Consider the following 20,440-nt stretch of genomic DNA (forward strand, 5'->3'; position numbering starts at 1 on the left):
CAATATTACAGCTGCAATACAGACAAAAATCATTATTGTCAGATTTAATTTTTGATATTATAATAGTGATTATTAATGGTGGTTAAAAGTTTACACAAAAAAACACAGCCACACTGTCACACAGCTTTCCATGTAAGCTCATGAAGAGAACAGCCCCTGAACTGCCACAGACTGCATGTGGTAAAATATACTTTAAGCTATACTTATCTTTTTTTATTATTCTTCATCTCTTTTTTTCAGCAGTTTGTTGTTTATGAAGAATTCACAGGCATGCAAAATTCAGTCAGTTAGACTAAGTCAGATTTAGACAAATCACCATTTTTCAGCAGTAACTAATCCAAAAGCCTTTACTGCATTTATAACAGAACAAGAAACGTGTGATTGGTCAAAAGGTTAAGAACTTAAAAATTAAATGCTTTAAATAATAATAATAATAATAATAATAATAATAATAATAAGAAACCTGAATAATTTACGCATTCCATTTTAATCGCAAGAACCATAATGGACGTACTTTAAATCGCATATAAGCATCATCTGTAATTATTGGGGCATTCTAATTTTTTTTTCGGCAAGCTCAATAAATTTCTGACTTTGTATGTGAGCTTTTACACAACCCAAGCGGTCATCCTATGCATGCCTACTTATAAACACACATGCCTCTAGTCTGTCCTGGGAAGAGGAGTTGAACAGTTACCTGTGACACCGGCGGCTCATACAAGTCCAGCTGAAGCCTCTGAACCACATCATTAAAGTCCTCAGCATGAAAACAGACCACATCTTTGGTTATCCGTGGCTGGTCACTCCTACTGAGGCATAAAAACACCAAAAGTTCATTTTAACCTATAGCTAACTACACCCTCAACGTCCTGCACATACAAGCCCATGCACATGGTCCAAAGTAGCAGATGGCTGCGCTCACCATTCCCCAAAATGCACCGCTTTCAGGACACCCACAGCTGCTGTGCTCTGCCAGTCGAAACTCTGGCCAACATGATCAGCATGTGCTCGCGTCCGATCCTCAAACAGAACCTCACGTGGTTCACTGGCTCTCGGGAGGTAATGCAAGTTCTTGATCTCGTTCATTGATCTTCAAGCAAAAGCAACGCGTTTTATGAGGAGCCACAAATGGCTATATTTAGGAAAGCGATTCTGTGAAGTCAAATGTACCTACCTTCGTCTCTTGAACGGAGACTTGGGCATGTCGGCTGTGGGAACCATCTGTTCGCCAGGTCTGACCCACATGATGGGACCGTCATCGCTTTGGGACCTGCAGTCAAGCTTCAGACTGGACAGGCTGCCCCATGGTAAAGTCATCTGCACGGATAAACAAAATGTAAGCTGGGAAGCTAAAGCAATGCATTAGCCTTGCTCTGACCATTGTCTGAATGTCAAGAAATGACTGCTGGATGAATGTGGTTTTCTTTGTGCCTACATAATTCCCATTGAAACAGGATGTCGGGCGGAACATATCAGTGCAAACATGTCACAGCCAATATTCATGACACTTTCAACTTGCTGTTATTTAGGAATGCAAAACTTTGGCTGATATCAGAGGTTTATTTTAACTATTTAACATTGGTTTATTTATGTTTACATGCTTATTTTACTTATTTTTAACTTGACTTGAATTAATCTTTAAAAACGTAAATTTAATAAAGGCTATTCTATGGCAAACACAGGTCCAATTTCCAAACTTTTTCCTAAAATAATACTTTTCTTTGATTAAAAGGTTTATAACAACAAAAAGTCTTCAAAAACAATAAATAATATGCAAAATTGTGAAAATATGAAAAAATTTGAAAAGTTTATTAAAAATTCAAGTCTTTGAAGAATTCACATGTAAAAATAATTCCTTTAAAGACTCTCCAGATAACAATAAAATGGGGCAAAAATATGTTTTAATTTAAAAAATGTTAAATGTAACAGGAAAGAGCTGCCCAAAGTAGGACTCGCAAACCAAAGTAGGCCCAATGTAACCTTTGATTTGGCCCACCATTCCATCTGAGAAGACTGACTATTCCATCTGAGAAGACTGACTATTCCATCTGAGAAGGTAATTTCTAATGACAATCTTTTTTGTTTGTTTTATTGCTGAGCTACAAAAAAGCAAACTGAAATGAAATGTTGTAAATGTATCTGGTATTTTGAATTGTAAACAATGCCACTCGACAGATAAAGGACTATGTAAAAGACATCGGTGAGCAAATCAGGGCAAAATCTAGTGCAACTCCATTCTGTTTTAAATAAGATTGTGTTTGTACATACTGTAATAATGACATCATGTTTAAGCTAAAGGCATTTAACATGTTTGGTTTCAGATTTTAGAGTTGCTCTGTTTTACTGTAAAACTTCAATATAATATTTTCAATAAGTTATCAGCCATAACATCATCATCATTTTCATCAGCTAAATGGTTTCAAGAGGACATTTTTGCTGGACAAAAATGTGATTCCCAACACAATGGTCCAAAAACTCAATATATTCTCTTTTTTGCTAATTTGAAAATTTGTTACAAAATAAATGGTGAATTCATCATTACAATTTAGCAAAAAGTATATCATTAAAAACATCAAGCAGGCCAACCATTTTACAACATGAGATCATACTACATTCACCAACAGCAAATCAGCATGTTCAAATGATTCCTGAGGATCATATGACAAGACTAGAATCATTGTAGGCTGAATTTTCAGCTTTGCATCACAGGAATAAAAGTACAGCTAAAATATATTCCACTTTATCCAATTTTAATTCTGAATAAATCAGGTCTTGGTGAGTAAATAAGTGATATTTTACAAAAATAATAATAGTCCTACGTTTTGCAGCAAATATAGGCAAACTAAAACTCATTTTTTTTAGTTATGAGAACATTAAAAAATGCTGGGTTCCACATAACTGATTTGTGTTGGGACAACATGCCGGAATAAAGGTAACTTGTAAATGGATTTTACAAGTTGTAAAAAATGTAAATGGATTGAACATAAAAATTAATTTGTTCCAAAAAAACAAAACAATAGCTGTGTTATTTCAGCTCATTGTAAATAAGTAGTTTTAAAAAAAACAACAAATGTCTTTTTTAGTAAACCAAATCATTTAAAAAAGTAAGAAATCACAACTTATAGCTGCAAAATGATAAGAATCTCTGCTGGCAAATAGTGATTTGAAACCCTATTTGCACTACAAAACAGCATCAGAGCAAGGCCTTTCAAACTCAGTCATCTGTGAGAGATTACGTCCTAACCTTCAGAAATGGAGACTCCTCAAGCATGTCCAAGAACTCTGGGAAGAAATCTCCAACCTCTTCATCTACTGCACCCACGAGACTGATCTGCCTCATGGGACCAGCTCTATATGTCCCACAGCAGTAAGTTCGGCTCACCTGATAATAAACAAAAAACAACAACAAAAAAAACAGCATTTCAGAGAGACTAAGAAGAAAAAACGTAAAGGCCCATTAATTATATAAGGCCCATTTATTATACATATTTAAAAATATGCATCATATTATACATATTTATAGAAATAAATGTACACCTTTGGGAAAACACACAGATCTTCCAACTACATAAGACAAATGTTGTTAGCGCAGTATCATGTATTAAAAGCTTGCGAAACTCTTTGTTTGCATGCCGATTTCCGCTGTTTGAGCACAAAACTTCTTGTGCCTTCTCAAATAGGCCGTTCTGAGGGATGTAAACAAAACCAATGGACCCAACGTATTTCGTGTTTTACATTTTTAATCTCTATAGCTTCTATAACATCCAAAAAGAGCCACATATTAATAAATAATGTTGTGAGAGCTGTTTTAACATTAAGTTATGACTGAATTGCCTCTTGTTACAGTTATGAATTAGTTTGATAACAAGCAAGAAATGTTCATGGGCCAATTACATGACCACATTGAAATGGTTTATACATGCTGCTCTAGCGCAGATCTTCTTGTATGCCCTCAAAAATGCTTTAGAGCTATAGATTTAGATTTTAATTAGGCTTCAATTTAACCAAACAACATCGATTAGGGAAATTCTTAAATCATTTCTCATTATGCGCGCTTAAGACGATGTAAATCTGTACTTCATCTCTACATCCTGAAGATGACATTGAGATCTTTCCAGCAGCTACACACAGACGATTCATGTCAGAAGGTCACAGTAGCCAATAGAAGCCAGTGGCGGTCAAATTAAACTGATTTATGGAAGTATTTATGTTCAAACAAAATGACAGTAAACATGAGATTAAACCACTGTCATTTGCAGATTGCCCACAAAAGCTAACAGCGCATCTACACAGATGGAAACTGTGCAGCATGAATAAAAAAAAAACTAAACAATAGAAGCCACTATATTCAGAGATTATGATGATGTAATGAATGTGGACAAAACTGTTCCAATTTGTTGCCATTTTGTCATCCAAAGCAATATTGTGCCAACTGTTGCAGAAAAATAAAGTAAGCCTACCCTATAATGTGCTGCTTCATGCTTCACACATGTATTTATCTTATTAAATTAATCTATATTAACCTGTAATATTACAACAGAGCTAAAAGGTCAGAAGCAAGTTCGTTCCTACCAAAAGCTATTCATATTATACATAGCTTTTTGCATTACATCCTTAAGAAAGAAAGCTTTTGCATCTTGATTTGTCAACAAAAGGTGGTAAAGTGTGATCATGTCTGAATTAATTAAAATGTTATAATAAAATACCGTATTATTAATTTTAGCAGGCTATTTATTGAATTTTTCTACGCTCAAACACGTTCCATTGGTTACTTTTGTTAAAATCATGTGTTCCTATTACAAATTGAAGAAAATATACTTGTCAGGCTATTTTTTTGCTGATTCAAAACATGATCTGAACCACTGCTCAAAAACCACGTGGGTTTTGTGACTCGTTTAACCATTAACAAGACAACAACGCCTGGTTTATCCGAAGCATGGCCTCCTGATTTATCGTTCACAAATTTAAATGCTTGATCTCTTTAAAGTCAAGTGGATTCTGATTGGCTGTCAATATTTTTACAAAGGCTGTTTAAAAAAAGATAAATGATTAGCATATTGTTCTTTATTATTGTTAAAACGGTGGTGTGAACTTTTCTATGAATAGATTGAATACAATTATTAAAACTTTAAACTTTCAGTTAACATTCCTTGTGTAAGTGACACTTTAACCATCACTATCATTGGTTTTGCACATTTGCATTGGACATGTTCTTACAAACCGCTTCATGGAGAAGAAAAGAAAAAGTGCATTTATAAAGTGTGCTTTACTCAGGTGAGTGGTCTTGACAAACCACCTGTAAAAACATTCTTTTTCCTTTTAAAAAACAAAACACCCCACTTCACTTAATTCTCTGAGCACAAACAGCTCCTTTAATTATAATTAGCACTGCTTGTGTGCATTTCCTCTTCTTGTTAAATCGCTAAATGTCTCCTCAATTGTAAGTCAGCTTGGACAAAAGCATCTGCTAAACGACTAAATGTAAATGAGCCAAGGTAAGATTTAAACTATTATGGTGTTTAAGGACTGAAAGAGCTAAAAGGAAGGAAAGGGATTCCCTAAATTAAGTGATTCAGCAGCATTAGACTTTAGAATTTAATAAAGTGAGCGTGTTTAGCCTCATAGACAGAAAACCGCAAGTAAATTTGGTCTGCATCACTAAGTCAAGACTGTTAATGTACTTTGAACTGTCACTTTCTAGCCGCCTAACTTGTGTAAATAATAAATGCACTTGCTATAACAGTCCTCGAAAGTGAGAATGTCAAAATGGATTCAGTTTTTCAGATACAAATGCACCATAGAAGTATGTATGTGCCGAATAAACAATGACAAAGTAGTGTTGTCACAATTACCAGTTTCAGGGTAAACCATGGTACATTTTATAATAGTTCATACCACGATATCAAATTGTCATGATCTTAAAAACTGTGATTGATAATCGCAATTTTGAAAAACTCACTGTAAATCCTATAGCATTGAGATTAGCTAATCACTAAAGGCTGCAATGTAAATGCATGTTTATGTAGACAGTTATTACAAATATATTTATATATTACATACAAGTGTTTCCTCTAGGATTGTTTCCAGTTGTGGTGGCAGGTCTTTTACACAGATCTTCTAACTACATATGACAAATGTTGTGAGCGTAGCATCATGTAATAAGAGCTTGCAAAACTCTGTTTGCACGCCGATTTCCGCTGTTTGTGCACAAAAGTTCTTGCGCCTTCTCAAATAGGCCATTTTGAGGGATGTAAACAAAAACAATGGTCCCAACGTATTTCCTGTTTTACAGTTTTAATTTCTATAGCTTCTATAACATCCAAAAGGAGCCACATATTGATAAATAATGTTGTGAGAGCTGTTTTAACACTAAGTTATGATTGAATTGCCTCTTGTTACAGTTATGAAAAAGTTTGATAACAAGCAAAAAATAGGCCAATTACATGACCATATTGAAATGGTTTATACATGCTGGCCAAGCACAGACCTTCTTGTAAACCCTCAAAAAAAAAAAAAAAAAAAAAACCTGTGGTTTGGTGTGTTTGTGTAACATGTATGTCACGAAGAGTTATTAGATTTGCTAGGAATATTTATAAATGTCTCTCTAATAGACCTAAAGAACGGCCTGAAGTAGAGTGAAATGGACATAAACTCCAGCAAGATAAAGTCATTGTATGCAGAACCACAGACATTTATCTATAAATAAAATATAGTTATGGAAACTGTTCATCATATCTGAAAGCCATGCCATGTTTGCTGGCCTAACGCATTTCACAGCCTTATCAGTCAGTCAGCATGTAACTTTAAAGGGTTAAACAAATATTGCCCAGCACTACTACGATTACAGAGAAGTTCAACTGTTATAGTTAACTTACATTTTAATATGTCTTGGTGCGATTACTACCCGCTATAAAAAACAGCAACAATTGAAGGTTTTAAAAGTACGAATGTAGTAAAAACCATGTATACACTGATAAAGTATCTTGCACTCCTTTTATTTAAAGAGTGTGCTGCACAATATTGATTTTTTTTTATGAAGCAGTAGTTTTGTGACAAACTAAGAAAACATGGATCTCCGTGTTTGCATGTGCCGGTTAAAAGGCTGATTGAATTAGAAAATAAAAATGTACCAATAACCATACAAAAAAAACTATGAACATAAAATAATACAAACATAAGTAAACAAATCCATAATGCAGAGATCCACTTCAATGCTGCTTGTCACAAAATCAAATTAAGCTGCCAATTTGTTGTTGTTTGTTGATTTTAACACACAAAACTTAGTAGAAAGTGTGCAATACATTTATTTATGAACATTTTGAGGCTCATGTAATGTAAATAATACATGTAATAGGTCTACATTAATGTGAAATGAGCTAAATATAGTCTTTAAAATTGTCATAGGTCTCAGCAATATTTACCTTATTCTCCATGGGCGCAGCTTGGAGAGCTCATTCACTTCCAATCATTTTTAGACGTTAAAAACAGCTCGTTTTGCAGTTTGATGTCGCAAACTGATATTTGCTTATTATCTTAATCTATTTTGTGTGTAGTCATGCAAACACTTGTTTGTAAAGCAAGAATTTTGACCGTTTTCTGCCGTTTATTATTCCTAGTAATTTCGACCATAGGCAGCTGAATCGGAAGTTCAAAAACTATTGCAAAAACGAGCGCATTTTCGCACTGAAAAAAAACACAACACAACCCTATTTTGAGCCATTTTTAACAAAACTGTGATAACTTTGGTCCCTATTATCATTATATGAACTCTTCAAACATCTCTATAATATCTTCATTCATACTTCTTTAGGTTTAGTCCCTTATTCAGAGGTCACCACAGCGGAATGGGCCGCCTACTAGTCCAGCATATATTTTGCATAGCAGATGCCCTTCCAGCCACAACCCAGTAATGGGAAACACACATACAGTCACACACACTCATAACTCAACACTCGCACACCAATTTTGTTTACTCAATTCACCTATAGCTTATGTCTTTGGACTGTGGGAGAACCAGAGCACCCGGAGGGAACAAAAGGAGAAAATGCATACTCCACACAGAAACTGACCCAGCTGGGACTCAAACTGCCGTGAGGTGAGAGTGCAAACCACTGAGCCACTTAGCTGCTTTAGTATATCTTATAATAGTAAAAAGTATCCTCTACCTGGGTGTGGAAGTTAGCAATGGTGGTGGTCTCGATGTCCTTTTTACCAAGGATTTCCACCTTGACAGGTGTGTTTGGGAAATTGAAGGCAAAATAGTCCAAGAAGTCGGGCAGGTATGCAGCTGCTCCATGCACCACAGCGAGCGCGTAACGTGCAGCTCCTTTAGGCTGTTCAGCAAAGGCCAGTTTCATAAACTCCTGGGCAAACTTTTCCGTTTCTCCGGGCCGAAGTAAGGACAGTTCATCGGCATAAGCATGCAGTACAGACGCCCCTCCGTTGGGCTGCTTTTCCTCATGGATGAGTCTGCTGAAGCAGGTGTTGGTTTGAAGCCACGAGCTGCGGATGTAGTGGTCTTGATGTGTGAGGAACGGCTTCTTCGCCTCTTTAGGAGCGTCGTACTCCCCTAAGTCTTTTTCTTCTTTGATGTACGCATGTCCCACAGGGTCTTCAGAAAGCGGTGGAGTGTCTCCTGAACACACCGTCTGGACCTCCTTATGGTGCATTCGTAACTTCTTGCCACGCTCATCTTCGCGATGCCGCTTCTTCTTCTTCTTTTTCTTCAGTAGGTATTCCTCCAGGGTCTGGGTTTTGCCATTCTCGCCGTGGGGCTCTGAATAGATTAGGAGAGAAGGCAGAGCATCAGATAAATATCACTTGTTTACAGTTCTAGGTGTTTGTCTATGTCACAGATGTCAAATCCATTCCAGGGCCGCAGCTCTGCAGTTTACATCCATTCCTGCTTCAACGCACTTGCCTGTAGGTTTCAAACAAGCCTGAAGGACTCGATTAGTTTGATCGGGTGTGTTTAATTAGGGTTAAAGCTAAACTGTGCAGAGGACTGGATTTGACACCTGAGGTCTATGTAAATAATAAACATAAAATAGACAGGGCTTCTTGAACATTTTTAAGTACATTGATGGTAATGAAAATATAATACAGCTCTAAACATTTGTCAATCCTGAAATATTATAATAGTATAATGCAGAGTTTGAGGAGAGTTTATGAAGACAAACTTAAAATATATTAATAAAATACAACAGCTTTAAACAACTCTCAGACACTGCAATATGAAAATAACCTTTACTATACCGTCTGATCGCACTGTATAAAAGAGAAGCTTTTAAGTACTTTACTGAAAGACTTCTAAATCAAGACAATTAATTTAGAAGCAAAATGATTCAAGTCAGGCATTTTTTAAAAGATATTTGTTGTCATTTTTTAACAAACTCCATACTACAGTTCAAGTTGTTAGAACATCTTGCATCTACTTTGGGTTAAGAAAGTTCATATATTTATATTGCACAACAAAAACTTATATGCCTAATTTTTTCGCAGTCAATGTATTTTTTAATGGCATGACTTTCTATGATTTCAACCTCTTTTTAAAGCATTAAGTTGTAAAAGAAACGCATTAAAACTTTTTTAAAGCTGACAGAAATCTTGACATCTTTGTAAGATACTCCAAAGCAAAATCTACATTCATTTACAAACCATAGTGACCCCAGTTTCAGCCACAATTCCGTGAATACTACTGATGTTGTTACTAACTACTTAATATCAATTCTATTTCTTAATCAAGAACACTGGTGGTAGGAAGTTACAATCATAGTACAAAACGGTCCTGTGATAGAGTACAGGCTGATTTCTATATAGAGTACATGACACTGCAATACACATTAAACAATAGCATGGCATTATTATTATTATTGTATGTTGTTAATGAATCAGTATGCTGTTATGCAATCAGTATCAGGGATACTAAACAGTAAACATGAAAGACGAAAGGAGAGCGCCTTTAGTGCTGAGAGACTGAAACAATAAGTTATATTATTAATTTAAAAGCACTCTCGCGGGTGTGAAAACTTTCTTTTTCGCTCATATTGAGCAGAACTGTTCTTCTGCACGTACAGTGAGCTCGTGTGAATGGGGGCGTGCTCGCGCATGGGTTAGCAGCGAGGCTAACGGCACTTTCTCCGCTCACTTCTCAGCTTGGAAGTCAGCCAGAAATGTAAAATGGTTTAGCTCGCGTGTAAACAACGATAAAATTACCTTTCTTTTTCTTGCACTCCCCCACTTTGACGTTAGCCTCGGCGTTTTCCTTCTTGGGCTTAAGTTTGGCGTCCTTCTCGATGTGTTTGGGCTTGTTGTTGAGGGGCTTGGCCTTCGCTACTTTGAGCGGCGTGAAAGTGAACAGCGGGGACGGCGGCTGGACCGTCTTCTGCGGGACGTGGGCTACTGCTGCTCCTGCTGCTGGTGTGACTTTGCGCGGCGGCCAGACCGGAGGTACTTCTTTCTTGGAGCTGTGGTTGTGATGGTGGTGGTGGTGGCGGTGTGGCACGAGTGCCTGCTCTTTGCTGAAGTTGCGCGCTTGGTTGTTCTGTTGTTGGTGCGGTGGATGCGCTCGTTGTTGCTCATGTTGGTGACTGTGTTGGTGGTGATGTAGCTTTATTTTCTTTGCTTCCTTCTCCGATCTCTCACGCTTGTCATCGGGCGGCGAACATTCGCGTTTTTTCTTCTTTTTCTTTTCTTTGGTGGCTTTGTCAAAGCTGTCCCTGCTCTTCTCCTCTACTTTGACGCGCAGCAGATCGACCTGTGCAGCCATTTTGCACGTAAATTTAAAAGGCTTTAAGAGGGACTTTTTGCGCATGTCAACTGGGAGTTGTAGTTCTTGTGCGCGTGGCCAATCGGAGCTCATGCGTTTGTAGTTTTTCCGCTTATAATGCGCATGCGCACAACTTTTAGCTTTGTGGGAAGTGTTGTTTCCGCGATGCCCTGCTTCTTGGGCTGCGTGCGCTGCTGCACGCACCCGTCCGGTGACTGACGTAATGCTGAAGCAGATTCACGGGTCTGGGCGGTTCCGTTTCGCGGAGAGGAGGTTCATTTCTATGCGCTCACAACCAGCAAAACAGCCACAGACAACATCCGGATGGCGATCGTGGTTGCGCGGTCTTAGATTAATATGAGGGGTGTTAGACAGGACGTTGTTTAGCTTTTTATACACGCAATTTTTTGGTTTATTATACATTAGATAGATCAGACAGACGTCTTCGGTTACTGCGGCATGAGCATCGCGTTTTTGAGCCAGGCTGTCTGTCAAATTAAAAATAGCCATGTCAGATTCGTGAACGAGGCGTTCTTGAGAGTCGGATATTTTCAGTCGGATCTAAAACTGATTTGAACGATTCATCACAAGTCGAACTGCATCGGTTCACGATGCTTTTGGGTCAACAACTCGACTGAGAAACAAAGCTTAAAGTATTTATTTGAAGTAGAAATTTACTGATTTGAATAAAAAAAGGGTAATGGTAGCATTTTTAATTGTAAATTAGATTTAGGATCTAAATGACTACAGACTCAATTATGATGTAATTTAGGTTTGTGCATGTTATGACGTAATTACATTTCAATAGAACCGAGTCGCAGAATCGATTTGTCTTTGCCTTTGATGTGAACTCTTCCAAAGTGTTTGTTCACGATGGTTGATTTCCCACTTCTGGTGTTTCCTTATAAGACAATTTCTTTATTATTGTTTTTCTTTGTTACCCTGACAATGCGTTTGTATTCTGTGTCTGTAGTGTCTTAATACTTACTTTATTCTGTTAAATAATAACCGCTAAATAAGTGAGAAAACCATGTTTTTTTTTTGTTTCAATAAGAATAGAGATGTGAATCTTCATTTGTTTCACAATTGAATTTGATCACTATTTAAAGCAGTCGTGTAGCCAGTCTATTGAAAGGGGTGCTTCTTTTTTTCTGAAAAAAGTGGACATTTTTGCAGTTATTCGACTCATTTTCTATTAAATTATGCAATTTAAATACTGCATTTTAGTGACATTTTAAGCACTGTATTTAGCTGGATTAGCTTGTCGGATGGTCACCATATGCACACTTTTTGATGTACCAAAAATTTTCTAATGATTTAGAATAAAGAAGTATGAAGAGGCTATTACTTTTAGGCTAGTTCATGAAACATCACTAGGGGGTAAATAGCAGTCTGTTAAAGTTTTAAATTTAAAACTGAGCTATTGTCATTTATTTGGCAAATAACAAACTGGCCAGCACATTCAACTTTCCTCTGTCTCAGAACTTGACCATTTGAATAATAAAAAATAAACATCATAATAATAATGTAACTGCCCATGATTTAATGTACTCGCTTTGCTTGCCCTAATTGGAGTCACCACAGGAGGGCGCTCTAGACTAATAGGATTTAAGTGAGACAAGCAGAGTAAGAGCAATTCACGTTTGTTTACGAGCTAACAGGTACAGCTCGGAAGAATGCCTTGAGCTTTTAGTGTCCCTTCGGCAAGCAGAGCGAGGTATGTTTTGTTTATTGTTTGATTTATTTGGAAAATGTTAGATGTTTTGTAAATGTTTGTTGTTTATTTTTCTATGTTGTTTGTTTGTTTTCTCTAGTTTTACGGTGCTTTGGTGCTTTGGTGCTTTTGGTGCTTTTGGTCTTTTGATGCTTCTGTGTATACAACAAAGAACTGAGACGATGATTTATGTGATGAACTTTATTGCATCCAAGTAAAACTTTTTAAATGCACCCGTCAAAATCTCTCTGCCTATTCTTTGAAAGCTGAAGGGCTGCTACAGTAAAACTCGCTGCTACACATGGCGTTTGCATCACGTTGGTGATTCCTCACATGAGTGTCATGTTACAAGCCTTCATCTCGTCTGTGGCACTGCATGGTATCTACAACAGACTGAAACTACACTAGGACGGCGACTTTACACGGTTAACTGGGAAAACTCTTCATGAAAGACTGAAAGGTGACTGCAAACAAACGTTGTGGACTCAGAGGTACAAGAAAAGGAAAAATAGTTATCTATTTATTACTTTTGGGATAATTGCAATTTTTAAAGAAAAAAAAGGATTTATATTTGTATGCTTTGATGAATTTGTATGCAGTAATTGAAGTTTGAGAATGAGGAGTGACTAATGATTTAAGTGCTCATGTTTCAAGGTGTTTGTGTAATGTTGGGCTTATATTCATGATGCATGTATTAGACAAATGTTTGCAATTTTTAAAGTGCTTAAAGTCTTAAGAGTTTATACTGTTGTTGCACATGTGATTTTGACTTATTACCTTTGCTATAATATTTTAGGTGTTTAAATTTGTCTGATGTAAGCAGGTTGCTGATTTAAGTTGTAGACAGACAAAATGGACGACACAGCGGAGCAAATGGCGGCACAAGCAAGTCAAAGGTCAGTTCTTGATAAAGATCTGAATAGTACAACAGAAATGCAACAGGTTAGATCAAGATCAAGCTCTCGAAAAAGAAATCCCACAGAAAAGGGTTTAGAAATGCAAAAACAAGAGACAAAAAAGCACGAGAAAGCCTTTAATAAAGCTTATACTTCCTGGAAGCAGACAGCTAAAGAAATTAGATGTAAATTAAAAGCCTTATGCACATGTGAAGAGCTTGAGCAAATTTTGAAAGACATTCAAACTAGTCAGGATGTTGTCACTCAACATTATGCCCCATTACTGCGTAATCAAACTGCTACTCCAGAGATTGTAAGAAGAGTAGATGTTTGTTCCATATTGAGTACAGAAATTTGTGATTTGGTGAGCAAACGAATAGAAACTGTTGATGTCATTCAAAAAAGGGAAGTAGTTAAAGAGAGAGTTAGGCAGATATTGAACAAAGAGGAGTATGAGTCTATATTTGGTTGTACCAATACAGAGACCATTATCTCAGTATCGTCACAGACTGTAGAAAGTTTGTCAGCTGTCTCAGAAACTTCCTCTGAAGCTTCAAGTAAACGAGCTGATGCAGAGGCAGAACTTGCGGCTAAAGTAGAGCAGAAAAGGGCCATTCAAGAAATTTCCAATCAGCAAGCTCGACTAGTTAAACTGGAGAATGACTGGAAGCTGGAAGAAGCAAGAATGTTAGCGGATATTAAACAGAAAGAAATTGAAATGCGCTCCAAGTTAGAAGAAGAAAAAGCAAAATTGCAATTGTTACAAGCGGAAAAAGATGTCAACGTAGCTGCAGCTCGAGTGAAAGCTTATAACAATGCAGAAAGTTGTCTTGAAGAGAGCAGTTTGGAAGACGACGAGACCGGAAATGTCATTTATCCTGAACGAAGAAAGGCTTCTAACAAACCTCAACGTAATCCTGTGATAAATCCATTACCTTCACAAACATTTCAAGAAGAAAGGAAAACTAAAGAGACTGAGAATTTAGCTCAAGCATTAGTGAACTCCTTAAGTATAAGTCGTTTACCTGTTCCAGAACCAACCACTTTTAATGGCGATCCTCTGAAGTTTATTGAATGGAAAATGTCCTTCACAGCACTCATTGATTGTAAATCCATCCCAGCAAGTGAGGAAATGTTCTATTTAAAGACCTATCTTGCAGGAGAAGCTCGTAAGGCCGTAGAAGGGTTCTTTTATAAGAACTCGGATGATACATATCAGGGTGCTTGGAGAGTCTTGGAGGAGAGGTATGGAAACCCATTCATTATTCAGCGTGCTTTTCGAGAGAGACTCATGAAATGGCCCAAGGTGGGAGTAAACGATCCATTTTCCTTGAGAGAGTTCAGTGATTTCTTGCAAGGTTGTGTTGAAGCTATTCCACAAGTCAAAGGTTTGTCCATCTTGAATGATTGTGAGGAAAATTACAAGTTGCTTAAGAAGTTACCAGAATGGATTGTCCGTAAATGGAACAGAATTGTTGTTGAAGAGTTGGATATGACAGGAGACTATCCAAGTTTTAAGCAATTTGCTGAATTCTTGAAGAAGGAATCAAAGATAGCTTGCAACCCTTTCACTTCTCCACTGCTAGCCAGTTCAAAGGTTCCAGATGAAAAGTATCTGAAAAGAGCAAAAGCTTTCAATATTAAGGCTCAAGTAAAAGATTCAAGACCAGAATTCAAGGTAACATCACCATGTTCGGTGTGTAAGAGTGAAATGCATAGTATCGTCAAATGTCCTATCTTTGCAGAGAAGCCTATGGATGATAAAAGATCTTTCATTCGTGAAAATCACATGTGTTTTGGATGCTTGAGAAGAGGGCATATTTTTAGGCACTGTAGGAGACGGCATATTTGTGGAACATGTGGACTGCGTCATCCAACTTGTCTGCACGAAGATAAAAGCAAATATTCAGAGGTATCCCAAGCAGATATTACAGCAGAAGCATATACAAGTCAAGAAGGCCAAAGGGCAATGTCTTATGCAGTAACACAACATGTCTCTGCTACTTCTAGTATTGTTCCAGTGTTTATCTCCACAGTAGAAGAGCCACAAAATGAGATCCTTACCTATGCCTTACTCGATACACAAAGTGACACAAGCTTTATTTTGAAGGATTTTATTGATGAGCTGCAAGTGAGCAGTCAAGCGGTGAAGCTGAAACTCAGTACTATGACAACTACAGACACGATTACTTCAAGTAACAAGGTTAGTGGTCTGCGAATCCGAGGACTTCAAGGTGGGAAATGTATCCAAATACCTCAAGTGTATACGTGTGATTTCATTCCTGTGGATAAAGCTCACATTCCAACGAAGAAAACTGCATTATGCTGGTCTCATCTTAAGCACATAGCCAATGAAATGCCACCACTTCAGAGTTGTGATATAGGACTATTGATTGGATATGACTGCCCTTCAGCGTTGGCTCCCCTAGAGGTCATAATTGGTAAGGAAAATGAGCCTTTTGCACAGAAAACTGCTCTGGGCTGGAGCATTATCGGTCTTTGTAATCCCCACTTGGACAGACAAGGAAGTCAAAGTTTTGTTCATCGAGTGTCTGTGAAAGAAATGAGAGTTCCAACAGCTAATGATGTCTTGAAAGTTTTGGAGTGTGACTTTAATGAGAAAAGTTATGAAGACAAATATGTGTCACAGGAAGATGTCCGCTTTATTCGTTATCTCAGTGATAACATCAAGCATAAAGAAGATGGACATTTTCAGTTACCTCTTCCTTTCAAGAGCAGCAATCCACCTTCACTCCCTAACAACAAGAGGCTGGCTTTATTACGTCTGCAGCATTTAGGTAAGAAGTTAAGGTCAAATCAACAGTACCATGAGAATTACAAGATTTTTATGGAAGAAATGCTCAACAAGGGAGATGCAGAGATTGCTCCAGTAATACCTGATAAAGAAACAGCTTGGTATATACCACATCATGGAGTTTACCACCCTCACAAGCCAGACAAGTTAAGAGTAGTATTTGATTGCTCATCAAAATTCTGTGGCATATCTCTTAACGATACTCTTCTTACTGGTCCAGATTTGATTAATTCTCTGGTGGGAGTACTTTGTAGATTCAGGAAGGAAGCCGTTGCTGTGACATGTGACATCGAAAAGATGTTTCATCAATTTCATGTCCCCCCTGAAGAGAGAGATTATTTAAGATTCCTATGGTGGAAGAATGGGGATTTGAAAGAAGAGCCCATTGAATATAGAATGACTGTGCATCTTTTTGGTGCAGCTTCATCTCCTGGGTGTGCGAACTTTGGCCTGAAGTATCTCGCAGAGAAGTACAAATCTGAGTATTCTGAAGCCTCTTCATTTGTGAATAATAACTTTTATGTGGATGATGGCTTAATTTCAGTTCCATCTATACAGGAAGCTAAAGATTTGATTGCAGAAGCCAAAACCCTGTGCAAGCTTGGAGGGTTACGTCTCCATAAGTTTAACTCAAATGAGAAAGAAGTCTTGCGCTGTGTGGATTCGTCAGAGTGGGCGGTTTCTTCTAAGCCACTAAATTTGACTCCTGAATCGTCTGGGCATGTTCTTGGCATACAGTGGTCTACAAAGGATGACACATTCAGTTTCAACACTCAACTTAAAGATCAGCCTGCAACACGTCGAGGTATCTTGTCAATTGTATCTTCCTTATACGATCCCATTGGATTTGTTGCTCCTTTCCTTTTGAAGGGAAAGTGCATTTTGCAGGAGCTCTGTCAGAGAAATATGGAATGGGACGATTCTCTCCCTGATGACTTAATTCCACGGTGGGAGGAGTGGAAAAATAGTCTCCAGGACTTGAAAGATTTTACTGTTCCAAGATGTTACTATCCTTCGTCCTTTAGTAAGATTGTGTTGACAGAGTTGCATCATTTCTCAGATGCAAGCAACCTTGGTTATGGTGCATGTTCCTACTTAAGAGTCAAGAGTGACAAAAATGAAGTGCATTGTTGCCTAGTAATGGCCAAGGCTCGAGTGGCACCTATAAAAATCAAGAGTATTCCAAGACTGGAATTGGCTGCTGCGGTGGTTTCTGCTAGACTGAGTGTTTTGCTAAAAGCTGAACTGCAAATGATGATCGATCAAGAGTTCTTTTGGTCTGATTCACAAGTTGTCCTTGCATATCTCAACAATGAAGCACGAAGGTTTCACGTGTTTGTCGCTAATCGTGTTCAATTGATCAAGGAAATTACAAATACAAGCCAGTGGTATCATGTCAACACATCTCAAAATCCTGCTGACCATGCCTCTAGAGGTTTACTCATTTCAGAGTTGAGATCTACTAACTGGATGACTGGACCTACATTTTTATGGGACCAAGAAGTGTGTCCAGCTCCAAACACTTCAACTAAATTACTAGTAGGAGATCCTGAAGTCAAACTTGTACAGGTACGGCTGACTAAAAGTAGTGATACTGCTAACTTCCTTGATCGATTTGGCCACTTCTCTTCCCTGAGAACTCTAATCAATGTTGTTGCTCGAATAAAAAGGCTAGCATTAAGGAAGAAATGTCTTAAGGATATTGTCACCGTTGAAGAACGCAAGTGTGCATTACAGGCTGTGATTAAGCTTATTCAAGAACGAGCCTTCTCCCAAGAAATCCAAACAATCCAAGGAGGTAAGGCTCTTCAGAAGTCCAGTTCACTTTTCCACCTGGATCCCATCTTGAAAAATGGTCTTCGTGTTGGAGGAAGGTTGAAAGGATCATCTCTTAGCGAAGAGGTCAAACATCCATTAATTTTGCCCAAAGAGAGCCACATTACCAACCTTATTCTAAAACACTATCACAGCAAAATTTGCCATCAAGGAAGGTCCCAAACGCTTATGGAACTCAGGACACATGGATTTTGGATTATTGGTGGCAGTAAGTCGGTTGCTAAGTTAATCTACAATTGCGTTCAATGTCGGAAACTCAGGCGACCAGTGGAGGAACAACAAATGGCAGAACTTCCAAAAGAACGTACTGAAGCCTCTTCCCCGTTCTGCTACACGGGTATGGATTGTTTTGGTCCATTTATTATAAAAAAGGGACGAAAGGAGTACAAAAGGTACGGCCTTCTTTTCACTTGCCTTTCATCACGAGCAGTCCACATTGAAATGCTTGAAGACCTATCAACAGACATGTTCATTAATGCTTTGAGATGTTTCATAAGTCTGCGAGGAGCTGTTCGTCAACTTTATTGCGACTGTGGTACAAACTTTGTAGGAGCTAGAAATGAATTCAAACAGGCTCTTAAGGAATGCGATGTCAAAACACTGGAGAGATATCTTGCGGAAAATCAGTGTGAGTTTATCTTTAATGCTGCCTCAGCTAGTCACTCAGGAGGTGTCTGGGAACGCCAAATTAGGACTGTGCGTAATGTGCTGAATTCTACTCTTTCTTTGTGCCCTGGTAGACTGGATGACTCTTCTCTAAGAACATTGTTTTATGAAGCGATGGCTATTGTTAATAGTCGACCATTAACTGTGGATGGAATAAACGACCCAAAATCACTAGAACCTTTAACTCCTAATCATCTTGTTTTAATGAAATCCGAGACTGCTCTTCCTCCCCCAGGGAAGTTTCTAAAGGAAGACGTGTATGCTACAAAAAGGTGGCGCAGGGTTCAGTACTTGATTGAACAGTTTTGGAGTCGTTGGAAAAGGGAATATCTCCTGAATATATCCACAAGACAGAAGTGGCACGTACCTCGACGTAATCTTAAAGTAAATGACATTGTAATCATTAAAGATGACATGCTTCCTAGAAACAAATGGCAGTTAGGTAGGGTTGTTGAGGTTTTTCCAGGTAACGATGGCCTTGTTAGACGCGTTAAAGTTCAAACAGGAGAACAAAAACAGAAAACGGGGTTGGGGCACCATTCTTCACATTCAGTTATTGAGCGACCAATCCAAAAATTGGTTGTTATAGTTGAGAGTGATTGATTAGTTGCAACTTTCTTGCATCAGACAAATAATGTTAATTTTGTATGTGGATTTATTTTGTGAGTTAAATTTGAAGTTAAAATCATGTATGATATTTGTTTTGTTTGTTTTGATTCATACCATGATTTGGTGGGAGTGTAACTGCCCATGATTTAATGTACTCGCTTTGCTTGCCCTAATTGGAGTCACCACAGGAGGGCGCTCTAGACTAATAGGATTTAAGTGAGACAAGCAGAGTAAGAGCAATTCACGTTTGTTTACGAGCTAACAGGTACAGCTCGGAAGAATGCCTTGAGCTTTTAGTGTCCCTTCGGCAAGCAGAGCGAGGTATGTTTTGTTTATTGTTTGATTTATTTGGAAAATGTTAGATGTTTTGTAAATGTTTGTTGTTTATTTTTCTATGTTGTTTGTTTGTTTTCTCTAGTTTTACGGTGCTTTGGTGCTTTGGTGCTTTTGGTGCTTTTGGTCTTTTGATGCTTCTGTGTATACAACAAAGAACTGAGACGATGATTTATGTGATGAACTTTATTGCATCCAAGTAAAACTTTTTAAATGCACCCGTCAAAATCTCTCTGCCTATTCTTTGAAAGCTGAAGGGCTGCTACAAATAATGTAAATCTTCATAATTTGTCTAGCTTTTCCTGTAAACAAAAAGTACATTTGAATATTTTATGGATAACAACAATAGCCTAATAAGTATTAATATGTACCACTTTTGGTGCGTCACAACTTTTTTTTTTTAAAGAAAAAATGACCAATAAAAAGGTTAGACATTTAGAATAAAAGTAACTTTTAAAATGTTTTCTTAATAACAATAATACAGTGAAATTTGACTTTACTTGCATCAGAATCTGCTTGGTCTTAAAGCCTTTTTCGATGGGTTATTTTGATAACTTATGGTATAACAAGTCAAAATAAGACAAATGAGCTTATGTATAGGACAAATTCTGCATCTTTGTCAGCGAACCCCCTTTCTACGGGCCTGTAGAGCGTAATGATTCAATAATAAAACAATTCTTGAAACATTATCATTCTTTCCAGTTGTTTTCATTGCTATATTGATAGATACAGCATTGTTATGTTATTCTTAATAAATGCAAAGAAGACACAGATCCAATACATTTAGTCATTCGGTTTAGTCC

At 37.6% G+C, this 20,440-nt stretch overlaps 2 protein-coding genes across 6 annotated transcripts in view; one reads left to right on the plus strand and one right to left on the minus strand.

Annotated features, from left to right (window-relative positions):
- Nucleotides 1–10,840, minus strand: part of rsbn1 (round spermatid basic protein 1) — an 18,154-nt gene extending 7,314 nt beyond the window's left edge. Inside the window, exons 1-6 of the mRNA XM_021469974.3 lie at nt 10,216–10,840; nt 8,166–8,776; nt 3,245–3,382; nt 1,175–1,317; nt 923–1,090; nt 698–806 (exon numbers count right to left, since the gene is read on the minus strand). Coding sequence (XP_021325649.3) covers nt 698–806; nt 923–1,090; nt 1,175–1,317; nt 3,245–3,382; nt 8,166–8,776; nt 10,216–10,813 — 1,767 coding nt within the window. The 5' untranslated portion in view covers nt 10,814–10,840. The remainder of the gene's footprint in view (nt 1–697; nt 807–922; nt 1,091–1,174; nt 1,318–3,244; nt 3,383–8,165; nt 8,777–10,215) is intronic.
- A 1,584-nt stretch (nt 10,841–12,424) lies between these two features.
- LOC101886158 (uncharacterized) lies at nt 12,425–19,855 on the plus strand. 5 transcript variants are annotated; one of them, XM_073939025.1, is made up of 5 exons: nt 12,425–12,485; nt 12,583–12,973; nt 13,306–13,378; nt 14,539–15,290; nt 15,489–19,855. In XM_073939025.1, exons 4-5 carry the CDS (start codon nt 14,670–14,672, stop codon nt 19,296–19,298), a joined length of 4,431 nt encoding a protein of 1,476 aa, XP_073795126.1. In that variant the 5' UTR covers nt 12,425–12,485; nt 12,583–12,973; nt 13,306–13,378; nt 14,539–14,669; the 3' UTR covers nt 19,299–19,855. The 5 variants fall into 5 exon arrangements, with proteins under 5 accessions (XP_073795126.1, XP_073795125.1, XP_073795127.1 ...); XM_073939024.1 differs by having other exon boundaries at nt 14,539–19,855; XM_073939026.1 differs by lacking the exon at nt 14,539–15,290.
- The last annotated feature ends 585 nt before the right edge of the window (nt 19,856–20,440 follow it).

The sequence above is a fragment of the Danio rerio genome, chromosome 23, assembly GCF_049306965.1.
Source record: "Danio rerio strain Tuebingen ecotype United States chromosome 23, GRCz12tu, whole genome shotgun sequence".
Lineage (NCBI taxonomy): Eukaryota > Metazoa > Chordata > Actinopteri > Cypriniformes > Danionidae > Danio > Danio rerio.

Coding starts and splice junctions, on each gene's coding strand:
- LOC101886158 (XM_073939022.1), top strand. CDS start 13,335: ATGGACGACACAGCGGAGCAAATGGCGGCACAAGCAAGTCAAAGGTCA.